The sequence below is a fragment of the Thalia democratica genome, chromosome 8 (genome assembly GCF_965202585.1).
Source record: "Thalia democratica chromosome 8, ktThaDemo2.hap1.1, whole genome shotgun sequence".
NCBI lineage: Eukaryota > Metazoa > Chordata > Thaliacea > Salpida > Salpidae > Thalia > Thalia democratica.
The window spans coordinates 55533574-55547282 of NC_139172.1; the positions used below are offsets into that span (position 1 = coordinate 55533574).

Consider the following 13709-nt stretch of genomic DNA (forward strand, 5'->3'; position numbering starts at 1 on the left):
GAAGATTGTTAAAAATTTTTATGCATTTTGTACAGAAGTATTAAAAAAAGAGAAACTAAGTTGATAATAAACATTTCTAAAACAAAGATAAAAAAAGGTTCATAGTTTACAAACAATTCAAAAAAATTAGAAGTATGATACCACAAAAAAAATTTTTAAAGGTTTTATTTGTGTTTTTAATGTTGAATATATTTATTTTAAATAAACAAAAAAACGGTGAAACTTGAGTATTACTTTTGAAGGCGCATGCAGTTACAATAAATTGCTTGTGTGATTCCTAGAATTTTTATTAAAGCTTCTTTAACCTGGTAGATTTTAAATTGAAAACATCTTGAACATTATTTAATTTGTTACTTTTTAATGAATTATTGTTAAAATTTCACTTAAATTTGCGTTTCTATATTGATTATTTTTTACAGTTACGAAAACATGGTTAAGTTGAAAAAATTTATTTGAAATAATTTTTATTATGTTTTTTTTAAAGTAATATATTATAACCAAATATTTATTTCAGTTGTAAGAACATGGTCAAATTGAAAACCCTTCTTGAAAGGTGGCTTATAATATATTAAGTTCTATTTAATTAATATTAATTATTTATTTCAGTTGCAAGAACATGGTCAAATTGAAACCCCTTCTTGAAAGGTGGCTTATTGATGCCAATGCTGCTGTTTTCAAACTGCAAAAAGGTTATTATTTTTATGTATTATAAATATCATTATTAATTAGAAAAAAAAGCAAATTTGAAACGGTGTTTCTACAAAAAATATGAAAAAAAGAAGAGTAAACTTACAATTTATGCACCAAGCAAAAATTTAACTGTTGACTTGAAACTTTGAATAATAACAATGAACAATCTTATATGGTGTGCTATTATTATGGATATGTTATATAAGTCAGTGTTATTTATTTTTAGTTAATTAAGGAAACTAATGTTTACTGATATAATTTTTTTTATCAATATATAAAATAATAAACAAAAAATTGAAAATGAAACTTAAGGTATATTTTTGGCAAGTTTTATAAAAGAAAAATTGAAAATGTTCATTAGTAAAAAAAAAAGATAAGCTTTGCCAAATTAAATTTAGCACAAAATTGCTTTTTATTAATAACTTAAACTATTAACAGAAGATAAAAATATTACTTTCTTAGTAATTAACCAAATGTTATTAAACTAGTTCCAGTAAAAAGCCTTTAAAACAGTATGTTGTTTTTTGTATAAAAGGTTAAATATTATTTTTTGTCATCATTTGAAGAAACTTAAATTAACTTTTCTCAGAAGTTGATGAATTTTGTTATTAAGTTAAAAAAGTCATTAAGTAAAAAGTCTTAAAATTTTGTTTTTCTTATCATATTAAAGTTAAAAAAGTTAAGATATTTTTTTATACTTAATAGAACAAAAAATTTAAATATTAAGCATGGTAACTATACTGAAACCAATTGTTTTAATCACTTAAAAATAAAAAAAAAGTATAATGTATTAATAGCGCTGATAGGTTGTTATGTATGTATTTTATAATTTGTTAAATACTTAATTGAAGTTGAAACCAAACTTTTAAAGGATTAAAGTATCATGTATTGAAATTGATTGTGGTATTTTGTATAGCCAAGTTCAAAATTTAGTAATAAAAGTTTACAATTAAACTAAATAACAAGTCTATTTAACTTTAATTATCCAATGTTCTTTTTGATTATAGCTTTAAAAAAAATTGTTTGTTAAGGAAATTTTAATCAGTTGTGTTGTATAAGAACTATTCTAAGTTATTACAATAATTAACTATTTAGTTTTTATAACTGTCATATCTTGGTTAAAAATAATAAAGTTTCGCTTAAATAATATTTTCATTAAAAAAGTCAGGAAAAAGTGCAGGGTTGCCACAAAGTCAGGAAAATATAAATTTTCGAAACGAAGTCACGAAAAGTCAGGAAATTTGATATAAACATGGTCTTAATAAGAAAGTTTATCATCACTAAAAACTGCATTTTATGTTGTTTTCTAAAAATGTTTGCTTTTGCAGTTCATCTTTTTTCAGGGTGTAATTGAATTTTCGAATAAATTACAAAATTGTATATTTTGGTTCGGTTTTAATTAAAAAAATGATTTAGAAAGTTCAGGAAATTTTTTTCAGCTCGGTATGTGGCAACCCTGATTTTGAAAATAAATCACTGAAAATTTATAATATTTAAAAAATACTATTTTTACAAACTTAGTAAAGTCAGTTTATTATTAAAAGTTATTTATTTACATAATTTTGATATTTGTTTACAAGTAGTAAAATTTTGCCGTGCAAGGTAATAAAATTAGTAAAATTGGGAAATAAAAATATAAAAAAATCAATATGTGTTTAAAGTATTTAATTGTTAAACCCTGAAAATAAATAACATCATTACATGTGATAAAATAAAGAATTGGGAAACTAATTAGAAACGTTTAATTGTTAAACCTAAAGGTGTAAATATTATCAAACATCAATCTATATTATTAAAAAAGTTTAACAAAGTGTTTTAAATTTGACTATAAACTACAACTATTGAAACCTCAAAATGTTTTTAGTTCAAAAAACTTTAATAATAATCTTCTTACTCATTAAAAAAAAATTTAAAAGAAAAAAATTTGGAACTTTAAGTTCAATGCACACTTAAGTGATCAGTTAAAAGAGATTAGAGCAATTATTGTGTTATAACTTTACAGTTTAATATAGCACTTATTCAAAGTTCAATTATAACATATCGAGTTTATTGTTTTTCTACATCAGGGAATATCATGTGGGTTTAAAGCAACAGTAAATTATAAATTTAACACAAAACATGACAAAAGAATATGTAGACATGTTTGAAACTTTGAATATAAACTTTAATATTCAAAGGGATTAAAGCAATTATTGTATTATAAGACGAAGTTTAATAAGGCTTTTATTTAAAGTTCAACGTTCAACTATTCGGTATTTTCTGAGTTTGTGGTCAATTTACATCATTTAATTTGATAATGGTTATAGTGCGACGGTAATTTATCAGATTTTTATAGATGAAACAAACAATAAAAAATCTAAAAGTTTCAATATACCTTAATATTCATACCACTTATTTTTTTCTCCAAAACATTTATATTTCATAAACTGACAAAATATAAACATTATTTGTGTTTGAGATATAAAAAAATACTTCTGAGTTTAATTTTCGCATTTCAATCGTCTGAAATTTCAATCTGTTAAATACAAGGCCTTTGGTTTGTACTGTTAATTACAAATGTTTCCATAATTAGTGTACCAGTCATAATATAGAATTTACAAGTGTTAGTACATTCAATACACAACTATTACAGTTGTAACAATTAATGTGCAAGCCTTATTATTATTGCAACTGTATAGACGAGTGTTAGACTAACAATGTTGCTATAACATTCAATTATGTAATAATGTCTATCTTATAGAGTTCATATGTATACAAGATTACTGTACTAGTCAGAATATACAATTTGCAAATGTTGTAATATACAATTATTATTACAACTAATGAATATATTGTATACAAGATGAAAATATATCTATTTGATTATGTTATTATGTAATAATGTTTAGTATAAATGAGTTCATGTGTCTACAAGATTACTGTACTAGTCAGAATGTACAATTTGCAAATGTTGTAATATACAATTATTATTACAACTAATTATTACAAGAATAGAACTATTGTAACTATACTGTTGCTATTAGCACTTTCAACATTCAATGTAATGTAATAATGTCTATACGAGTTCATTTCTATACAAGATTACATGAATACATTTGAACATTGTTTCTTTGAAGTTAAATATTTGAGTTAGCAAAAACTAAACTGTTAGTAATCTATGTTTTAAAATAGTTAGTACAAAAGTTTATGTTTATTATATATACTGAATATCTATATTTTCGCATTGTTTAAAAATGATTTTTTGTCAGTAAGTTTTTTTACAATTAAACCGAACTAGCTTTAAAAATTGTTGCTGTTTAAACAATTCTTATAATAAAAACTTCTAGTTCAACAAAACTTATTTGTTGAGTATTTAAGTTTTTAGCAAAAATTTGCACGGCAATGAAAATATTTTGAAGTTTTTTGATTTCAAGCCAAGTTCACGCTCTAATTGAGATACATCAATTAAAAATACGACTAAAAAGATAATTAAAAATAAGTTAGATAAAAATTACCTGTTTACCTAAACCGTTTTGAAAAAAGTTAATAATAAGGAAGTTTTTACATTAAATAAACCTTAATTTGCTAATAAAAGTTTTGTTTAGCAAATTTGAAACTTAATTAAAAATGTATGATTATTTACTTTGAAACTTGCATTGTCATTTTAAATATTTATTTATATCTTTAATGTAAACATCAAATGTACGTATGAAAAAATAAAATAAAATATAATGTTGATTCAATGCGTTAAACTATCAATCATATTGTGAACTTTAGAATTACATAACTTGAAAGAATTATGTAACATAGTTTATTATAATTTTGTAATTGTAGTTTAAATTTATGCACAATAATGATATAAATAACTTAACACATGTTTATAAATAAACAACTATGTAAGCCATACTTTTTCTTATTCTAGCTAAAATGTAATATAATCTAAAGTAGGAGAAATGTATTATTGAAGTTATTTGTTTTGTAAAATCATAATTTTTGCATTAAAATCTGCTAAGTTTAAGTTTTAACTTCTTATGTTTTAAAACAATAAGACTAAACTCATTTTAATAAATGGTCAAGTCGTAGTTTGTTAGCAACAACCATTACCTTGGTAACCAAGTTGTAACCATGGCAACAGGTGAGCCCCTGATCCTAGCTCCCCAGATCCCCATTGATCCCAACCTGCCTCCCATGAAAAAAAGGAAGAAGAGGACTTCGATCGACCCGAAGCAGAAGGACCAGCTTGACGTGATCTTCAGACAGGTAAGATAAAATATTTTATAAATAGTAGTATATACGAATTTTTACACTAATGTGTTTATTTGTATATTTTAATTTGATCCCAAAATTAAAATAAGTTGGATGTGATCTTCAGACAGGTAAGAAAAATTGTTTTGTAAATAATAATATATACGAGTTTTTACACTAAAGTATTTGTTAGTATATTTTAATTTGATCCCAAAATTAAAAATAAGTTGGATGTGGTATTTAGACAGGTGAGGGTACACTTAAAAGTTAATAAAATATGAATCATACATGCAGATACTAGTTTGTTACATGGTCAGTAGCTTATTGATACTTGGTTGTATTTTAATTTGATCCCGAACAAAAAGATCAACTTTATGTAATTCTCAGACAGGTAGTGTATTTATATGTGTATAAATATGTCCTTATTTATATGTGTATAAATTCTTAACTCTTTTAATTCACAATTTTACTAATAGATATATCAAAAAAAATTTAGTCAGTTAAAAATGTTTAAGTTTGCTTTAGCATATAGTTAAAATAAGTTTAAAGTAATTTTAGCTTGCCACTAACTATCCTACTTCAAAGTAGTTTTGTTTACCTGATAGATAAAAGAAAAATAGGTCAAACTCTATTAATATGACTTCAAAATGCACAATGATCAATATTTCCAAATTTTTTCGAACAAAACAACCATTAATCACCTAAAATACACAAAAACAATCAAATTTTAACATTCACAATCTAATGGCAATTGCATTAAAGCAATAAGCAAACAAATGTTTCGCAAATGTTAAATAAATATTTGAACGGTAAAAAATTTAAATGTTTGTTTTTACCAAGCTGCGTGTATTAGTTGTTTGCACAATTTGCTGTGTAAACTTGAGTAAAATTTGTAGTTTTGTGACGGCCATTTTGTCAATTAGTAAAATTGCAATTACTGGTTAATTATCACTTATATATATTTCTTTAGAGATTTTTTTGAGGTTTAAGGCCATGGGAAGTCCGAAAGTGTTTTTTACAAATTTAATTTTGAAAGCTCAAAATGCATACTACAATATATATATAGATAAATATAAAATACACAAAATTTTTGCTTGGATGCGTACCTTAAACAGATGCGTACTTAAAAATTAATCTTTTCAACTTTATCCATGTCGCTAATGGATAAAAAAAAGCTTATTAATAATTTTTACAATATTATTATTAAGTTTAATGGTTAAAAAGTAAATATTTATAAGGTACGCACTCGCTTAATGTACGCACCCGCTTAAGGTACGCACCTGCTTATGGTTCGCACCCGCTTAAGGTACGCACCTGCTTAAGGTACGCACCTGCTTAAGGTACGCACCCGCTTAAGGTACGCACCTGCTTAAGGTACGCACCCGCTTAAGGTACGCACCTGCTTAAGGTACGCACCCGCTTAAGGTACGCGCTCGCTTAAAAAACATTTTGAAAATATCAAGTCAAAAGTTTTCACAAAAATTTAAGAGTCTTACGGGCTCCTCATGGAAGGTGAAAAATGACTTGAACTAAAAGTTTTCATCTTTCAGTTTTTATGCGGTTGTTTTATACGCTTGCAGTACAATCTTTTTTAATTTAAAATAATCTGTCGAAAGAAATTTAAAAAACTTTTAAGTAAATAAAAATTAAAAAAGAACTTTTTAACAGTATTTTAGTCGTAAAAATTAATTTTAATACAAAGACATATCTCCAGAGAAATTGATATATCTAGCTCAAAAAAAAAAGAACTTTTTAATGAATTTCTAGTTTTCTGAAAATTTGCGGTCCATATTTTTGTATCAGAAACTTTTTATGAAAATTGCTGAATCTCAAAAGTAAATTAAAAATTTTGCTTCATATAAAAACTGACTTACAATTCATACTTAAAAAATTTAAGAGTCAATGTTAATTTTCTTGAACAGATTCAAAAAGATCGTAGCAAATTTAAGTATAAACCATATTTTTATGTAAGTAAATTTAAAATTTGTTAAACTCTTTTAAACTTTAAATTGTTGTGTATTTAAACTTAAACCTACTTAAATTTTGTATGTTTAGTTTTTTTTAACGATCTAACATTTGAAACACCTGAGCTCATAGAACAAATTAAAAAAAAATTCTAGTTCATTAACTTTAAACAAATAATAAAACTTAATGAACTGACATAAACTCTTAAAGTCTGTCCTAATACAAAAAAGTAAATACTAACATAACAAGTAAATAATAATCGCAATTTTATCCAAAGTCTTTTCAAATTGTCAAATAAGTTATTATCTTTTTGTTGTTTTTAAGGTTAAATTTGAAAAGACGAGTTTTTTTTTAATAAATTTAGTTTATGAAATTACATGAGCCCAGTTATAACATAAAATTATAAAAAAAAAATCGTTTTTAAACAGAATCCAAAATGTTTTATTTAACCATCTTTTTAATCAGCTCTTCCAAAAGGAATCTTTAGAACTCTTTCTGATTTGCTATTTCTCATACATTGATTTAAGTTTTAACTGTATAAGACTACTGCTTAAAAAAACATAAGTTTTTTAAGAAACTATTTAAAGCATCTGTTAGCTAATTTTAAAAATCTTTAAAACAAATTGTACATCAATTAAAGTTCTAACTAACCTTTCTTAATTTTTATTTTATAATAAATTTATTAAAATTTCCCAAACATTTAACTTTTTGATGTTTTTCCTACCATTTTTTTCAGAAATACTGTTTATTTAGGTTTTTAAAATTTTATACTTATCAAGCTCTTAAAATTTAATGAGAATTAAAAGTTTAAGCTAAGTTTTTCAATCTAAACTTTTGATTTACTGATTAAATGCTGCTTTTTTTCGTAGAAATTATAAGAGTTTAGGAATGCAGAATTTAGTTATGATTAAAACACTCTTTGAATGAGAAAAAGTTTAAAATATAAAATTTGTTGTAATTTATAGTAAAAAGTTTCAAAAGATAGTGCAATAATTGTTTAATTAAGAAAATAAAAACTTTTTAAAACATAAAATTTTTGTGTATTCAAACTCATACCTACTTATTCCATGTTTATTTAATTCCCAAAATTGAATATTTGTTTTATCATCACTTAAGTTCATAAATAAACTTTTATAAAAGTTGCTTTAAACTATGTAATTTGAACTAATAATGAAATATAGTGTACTAATTTAAACCCTTAAAACTACTACTGAAAAGTACTAAGTACTTTTATAAGTAAATAAATGAACAAGATTTTATTTAAAGCTTAAAAATTGCTTGACTAAATTGCAAATTTTTGTCAATTGCTCAAAAAATTATGTCTAAAGAAATTATTTCTGATTTGTTCTAATTTGGTTAATGTAAATAAAAATATTGGCCTTACAATGTGATTACTGACTTCAATACCATAAAAATTTTTAGTGTTAACTAGTAAAATAACAATTAGAAATAGTTGCGACTTATTGCGATTTTTCTCAACTCACAGAACCCCAGACCATAATAATATAGTAGTCTGTAAATATAAATAAATATATGTATATAATGATCTGTAGTATATAGTAATCTGTATGTTATCGGTAGTAGATAAGTGTAGATTTTCAACAAGAAACATTTGTTAATATGTTACTTTGTGGACATTATATTCACACAATCCAAGAATATCAGGTTGATAAGTATCATCAAAAGCGGAAAATTCTCTGTTTTTACTAATATTTTTTAAATATAATTTTCATAATTAAACTTTCACTATTAAGTCCTTGTTAATATAAAGGTTTTTTAAAAATAATCTCAAAGAATCCCAGACCGTTTAGTGAACTACTGAATTCAATAGGTTTAAAATGTTTGAAATAACTTATAACTACAAAAAATACATTTATTCTTAATTAATTATAATACACTTGAACCTTAAAAGTTTAATGTTTTTTATACAGAAACCAAGACCATCAAGTGAATTGTTAGCATCAATAGCTAAACAAATGTTTAATTTATAACAGCATTAAAATATAAGTACATTATCTTGTTTTATATAATGATTTGTATTTGACTCTTTATACATAATCCACGACCATCTAGTGAATTACTCACTTCAACAGCTGAATAATTTTTGCTTTTAAATGACATTAAATATGAATATATGAACGTTTTTAATATTTTTATTACACATTTACCCTTTTCACAGAACCCAAGACCTTCCAGTGAACTTCTCACTTCAATAGCCGAGAAATGCTCAATGGAAAAGGAGGTAGTGAGGGTTTGGTTTTGCAACAGAAGGCAGAAAGCGAAAAGAATGAATTTGAGCGGAGTTGATGAGGTTATTTTGATACCAGTAAATAAAAGTTAAATAAATCAGTATTGCGCCGGTTGCTGCTTGGAGATTTTTCATAATATTTTAATTTTAGACCAATTCTTTTTAGAAAAAGTTTTCTGTTTTGTGTCAATTATACGTTGAAGAGTTTATATAACCGTTTGTAAATATTTGTTTGTTAAATAAATTGACGGGGAGAAATAGTTTTGAATAAAATTTAATTGAAAAATTGTTAGATAATTACTGTTGCATACTAAATGTTTAAAATGCTTTATAAAAATTAATTTAATAAAAAGATGTTAATTATATTGGTTGTTGCTTAAAGTAAATTTGATAATTTATAAAACTTTTAGATTAATTTTTTAGAAAAAAGGTTTTTATAAAGTTTCTGTTTTATTTTAATTAACTCTTTTAAAAGTTATTGAAATATTAATTTTTTTAATAAAATCAATCGATAGTTTTAAATTGAATAATACAAAATAAATGTAACTAACTTCTGTTTGATTTGTTAGATGTCGAAAACTTTAAATAAAAAAGGTTGTAATAAACTATAATAAATTATATGTTGTATTTTGATGTTGTTTTTTTGTTTAATTAACATTAATTATTTTGAATAGTAATTTGAGTGATTTAGATGATTTTGTGATTTTTTTTATTAATCATTGTCATAATTATAACAATTTAATCTATGCCGTTGATTGTATGTTTAAAATAAAAAATTAAAATTATATCTATTAAAATAAAAAATAGTAACAAATTTATTCTATTCAAACCATACTGTTTAATATGAATATATATTGGATTTTTCGATTAGTGTAGAATCTATTTGTAACTAATTTATTTGTTTAAGTTGAGTTTTATAATAATTATGATATGTTACATTAAAACAAATTTTATTTCAAAAAAGATTGCTATGTTTTTTTTTCAATAAAATGTGAATTAAATTTATGTATTTACGATTCCACTAAACTGAATATTTTTTGCAAACTTTAGAACTTGGCAGGGGTATTATTTAAATAGAAAGGAAATTTGGAAAAATTTCAAAGTTTTAAATCGATATCCAACATTGAACTTGATATAGCTTTATTGCAATTTGTTTTATTTTACCACATAAATATATGTATTTAAAGTTTTTATTTATCAGTTCGTTTTTTGTGTATTTTGTAGGACTATTAAGTCAGTCAGTTTTAAAGAAACAAAAATTTTAATAAATAAGTTAACAGAGTAAAAATTATTTACTATATGGTAGAAGTTTTGAAAATGTTTCATTGGTTAAGATTAGTTAAGTTAGTAGTAAAAACTTGTTTTTTTTTTTATTTACAGTTTTTTATACTCAGTTTTGCAAACTAGTGTACATACTTTTTATTTTTTAATTTTAAGATAATTTCTGATGTAACTTTAATAAAAAAAACAATAAAATTTTTAAACACGTTTAATTTAAAAAAGTGTTTGTTTTAGATTTTTATTAGATTTAACTTCATGTATTAAGTGAAAAATAATCTTTAATTTGTTTTATGTTTTTTAAGGTAACAAAAGAATAGTTATAGTTTTTATCAAGTAGTGTTTTATTTGAAAGATGTAGTTTTTTTATCAAGTAGTGTTTTATTTGAAAGATGTAGTTTTTTTATCAAGTAGTGTTTTATTTGAAAGATGTAGTTTTTTTTCTTAAATTAAATTAATTCAGGAGCAAATTCAAAGTGAAAACTGTGAAGAAACAACTAACAATGTCCCGCAATTGTGTAGCACTGAAGACTTCAGATTTGATTATTTTTGGTAAAAAGTATAAATTACATTCATTTGAATTAATTTTGTTTTTTATTTGGCAGCAGTATATTTTACTTTGGAAGATTTTTGTTTTAAAGTGCGTTCAGATTTTTGCTTAAAAGTATTCAAAAAGTAAATTATAAAGATTTGTTCTACAGTAGAAATAGTTTTAGAACAAATAAAGTTTTTGAAAGTTTATTTAGAATTCATTAATTAAGTGTCTGATTTTGAAGACCTTAAACTTCGTTTTATAAAAGTTTATTTTTGTTTTATTATAAGAAAGTTATAAAAGTTTTACACTATTTCTGTATTTATTGTCAACAGTCTATATTAAACTTAGTATAAACAATGGTTAGTTTTTTATTTTAGTTTAAAACGAGCAGTCTTAAATCACTTTTTAAATACAATTTAATGTTTATTGTTAATTAGACAATTTAAATTAAAAACGACAATTTGGAAAACAACTTTTAGATAGTTTTGTGAATTAAAATAAGTTATAAATTAAAACTAAAAAAAGTTTTACACCAAGTTTTGTTTATTAGCAGTTTTACAGCTTTTTGTTTTGTAAATATTTTTTATTTCATGCCTAAAGTTTTTATTTTTCAGTAGAGCTTTTATTTTTATAATGGAAAATATAATAGTTTTGTACAATTTTCTTTATATTTAGATTTTATTCCCTTCCTAAATATTTTTACATTTGAGGTTTTGTGCTTTTTCTTTGTATATATATTTTTTGTAAATAAATTTTTTGTTGCAAAACGATAAAATCTGGAAAAAGCTTTTAGAGCTTCATAATTTGAAACTGATAAAAATAAAAGGAGAAAATGTTTTAAGTTTTTAAGATACGTGATTTTTATTTTTTAGAATTTCACGATTTACAAAAACGTTTTTAGTTCGATTTTTTTAGAAAAAACATTAAAAGTTACAGAATTTTAAATGTGTCATACGAGTTTGGTTGTTCTCAAAAATTAAAAAAAAAACAATATCACGCAAAACCAAAACTCTTTTGTTAAAATATTTATTTCACACGGAACTTTTTTAAAGTCAAATAAGTTTAAACTTATTACCGTGGGTGACTTGAAATTGAGCTGAAAATAATTTTTGCAAAAAAATAAAAGTTTAACCAGGTTTAAGTCGGCTTCCAAACATGAAACTTTATTTTCGTAATAAAATTGATTAAAAATTTAACATTTTTGATAAATTATGACAACTTTGCTTTTAGTCGTGACTAATTGTTCCTTTAGATTTGACCAGAAAAAAACTATTTTTAAAATTTAATCCAAATTTATTACCTATCCATTATTACATAAATTGCTTAGAAATTTTAATTAAACTGTAAAGTTTTAAAAGTTATTTATTTTGGAAATAATTTTATACCGAAGTTAGTGTTAAGATAAATGATTTCTTAGTTTTTCTGCTTGAAACCAAAATATAATATTACAAAAATAAGTTTTTTGTTTGTATTAGCTGGGTAAGAATGACAGAACTAATTTAATCTTTACTAAAATAGAGACATAAATATTAAAGATTAGAAATAAATAATCTTAAAGTGTTCGGACTACTAAAACATCTAGTTGCAAGAAAATCTTTCATTAATAGTTTTTAGTCAAACATTTGAAGCTTTGAGTTTGTCAATAATTTAAAAAAACACATAATTAAATTTTCACACAATTAAAAAGAGTATTTATAAATATTAAACAAAAAGTATTTTCAAATTTACTACAAAATGTATACTTTATATTTTCCCATAAAACTCTTAGACAGTTTAATAAAGGTAAGGCTTGAATAAAAAAAACAGTAATAATATATAGGTTTGTTGTTTTAATGAATAATTCTCTTAAAAATAACTTTGTTAAAGTAGATAAAGAGAAAAACATAATTTTTACAAACGGTGTAATAAGTTTCTTGATGTTTTTAATTTAAATTAAAAAACTTTACTGGATAAAATTTTAGTTGTTTTAGATAGCCTTCAAAGTCAGTAAAAACTAATTTTAAAATAACTATAATTACACATATTCTTCAGAAATACAAATTAAAAAACAACAAAAATTCAAGAGGTGAAAAATTATCAATTGAAAATTTAAGTTATCATAGTTCATATTTTAATTAATGAACTTAAGATTGATTTTTTTTAGGTTTAAACTGTAAAACAAGAAAATTAAAATAATTTTTAAATAAGTTGGAATCTAAATAAAAACTTGGCTCATAATAGTCTGAAATTAAAAATTTGCATTTTTTGTTATTTTAATTGTTAGCCATTTTGGAATTTGCAAGTCGAAAAACTGTTTGGCCAACTGTAGAATGATTAATAATTTACCAAAAAAGAAATATCTAAATTGAGAAAATTCTATTTACATTGTTTTTATGTAACATTATTATATAATGACGTTTCAAATAGAGAAAAATTGCTTTCTTCTGTAAATATAACTTAGTATCTCCACAAATATTTTTGGAAAAAATTGTTTGTTTAGTAAAAGTTTAATTTGCTATTTAATTTTTTTTTTTCTAAAGTTGTTGATGTTTATAAAAAATTGTTTTTATTTTGATTATTAAATATTTTTTTATATTAAAAATATCAATTGAACCTTTTCAACACAACTAAACATAAAACATTTAATAAGTAAAAAAATAAAAAAAACTTGTTCAAAAAAAAACGCAAAAAACTAAAGTATACAGTTTAAAGCGATGTTTATTTAATAACAATTCTCCAAATGATATCAGTGTGCTTTAAATTAAAGCTTAAATTTTTTTTTAAAGTTAA

At 22.9% G+C, this 13709-nt stretch overlaps 1 protein-coding gene across 2 annotated transcripts in view; it reads left to right on the top strand.

Moving 5' to 3' along the window:
* LOC145842221 (uncharacterized) overlaps positions 1-13709 on the top strand; it is a 63594-nt gene that overhangs the window by 39932 nt on the left and 9953 nt on the right. For both annotated transcript variants that reach the window (XM_082949635.1, XM_082949636.1), the window contains exons 6-8: positions 607-689; positions 4805-4929; positions 9059-9190. In XM_082949635.1, the coding sequence (XP_082805761.1) occupies positions 607-689; positions 4805-4929; positions 9059-9190 (340 nt within the window). The remainder of the gene's footprint in view (positions 1-606; positions 690-4804; positions 4930-9058; positions 9191-13709) is intronic.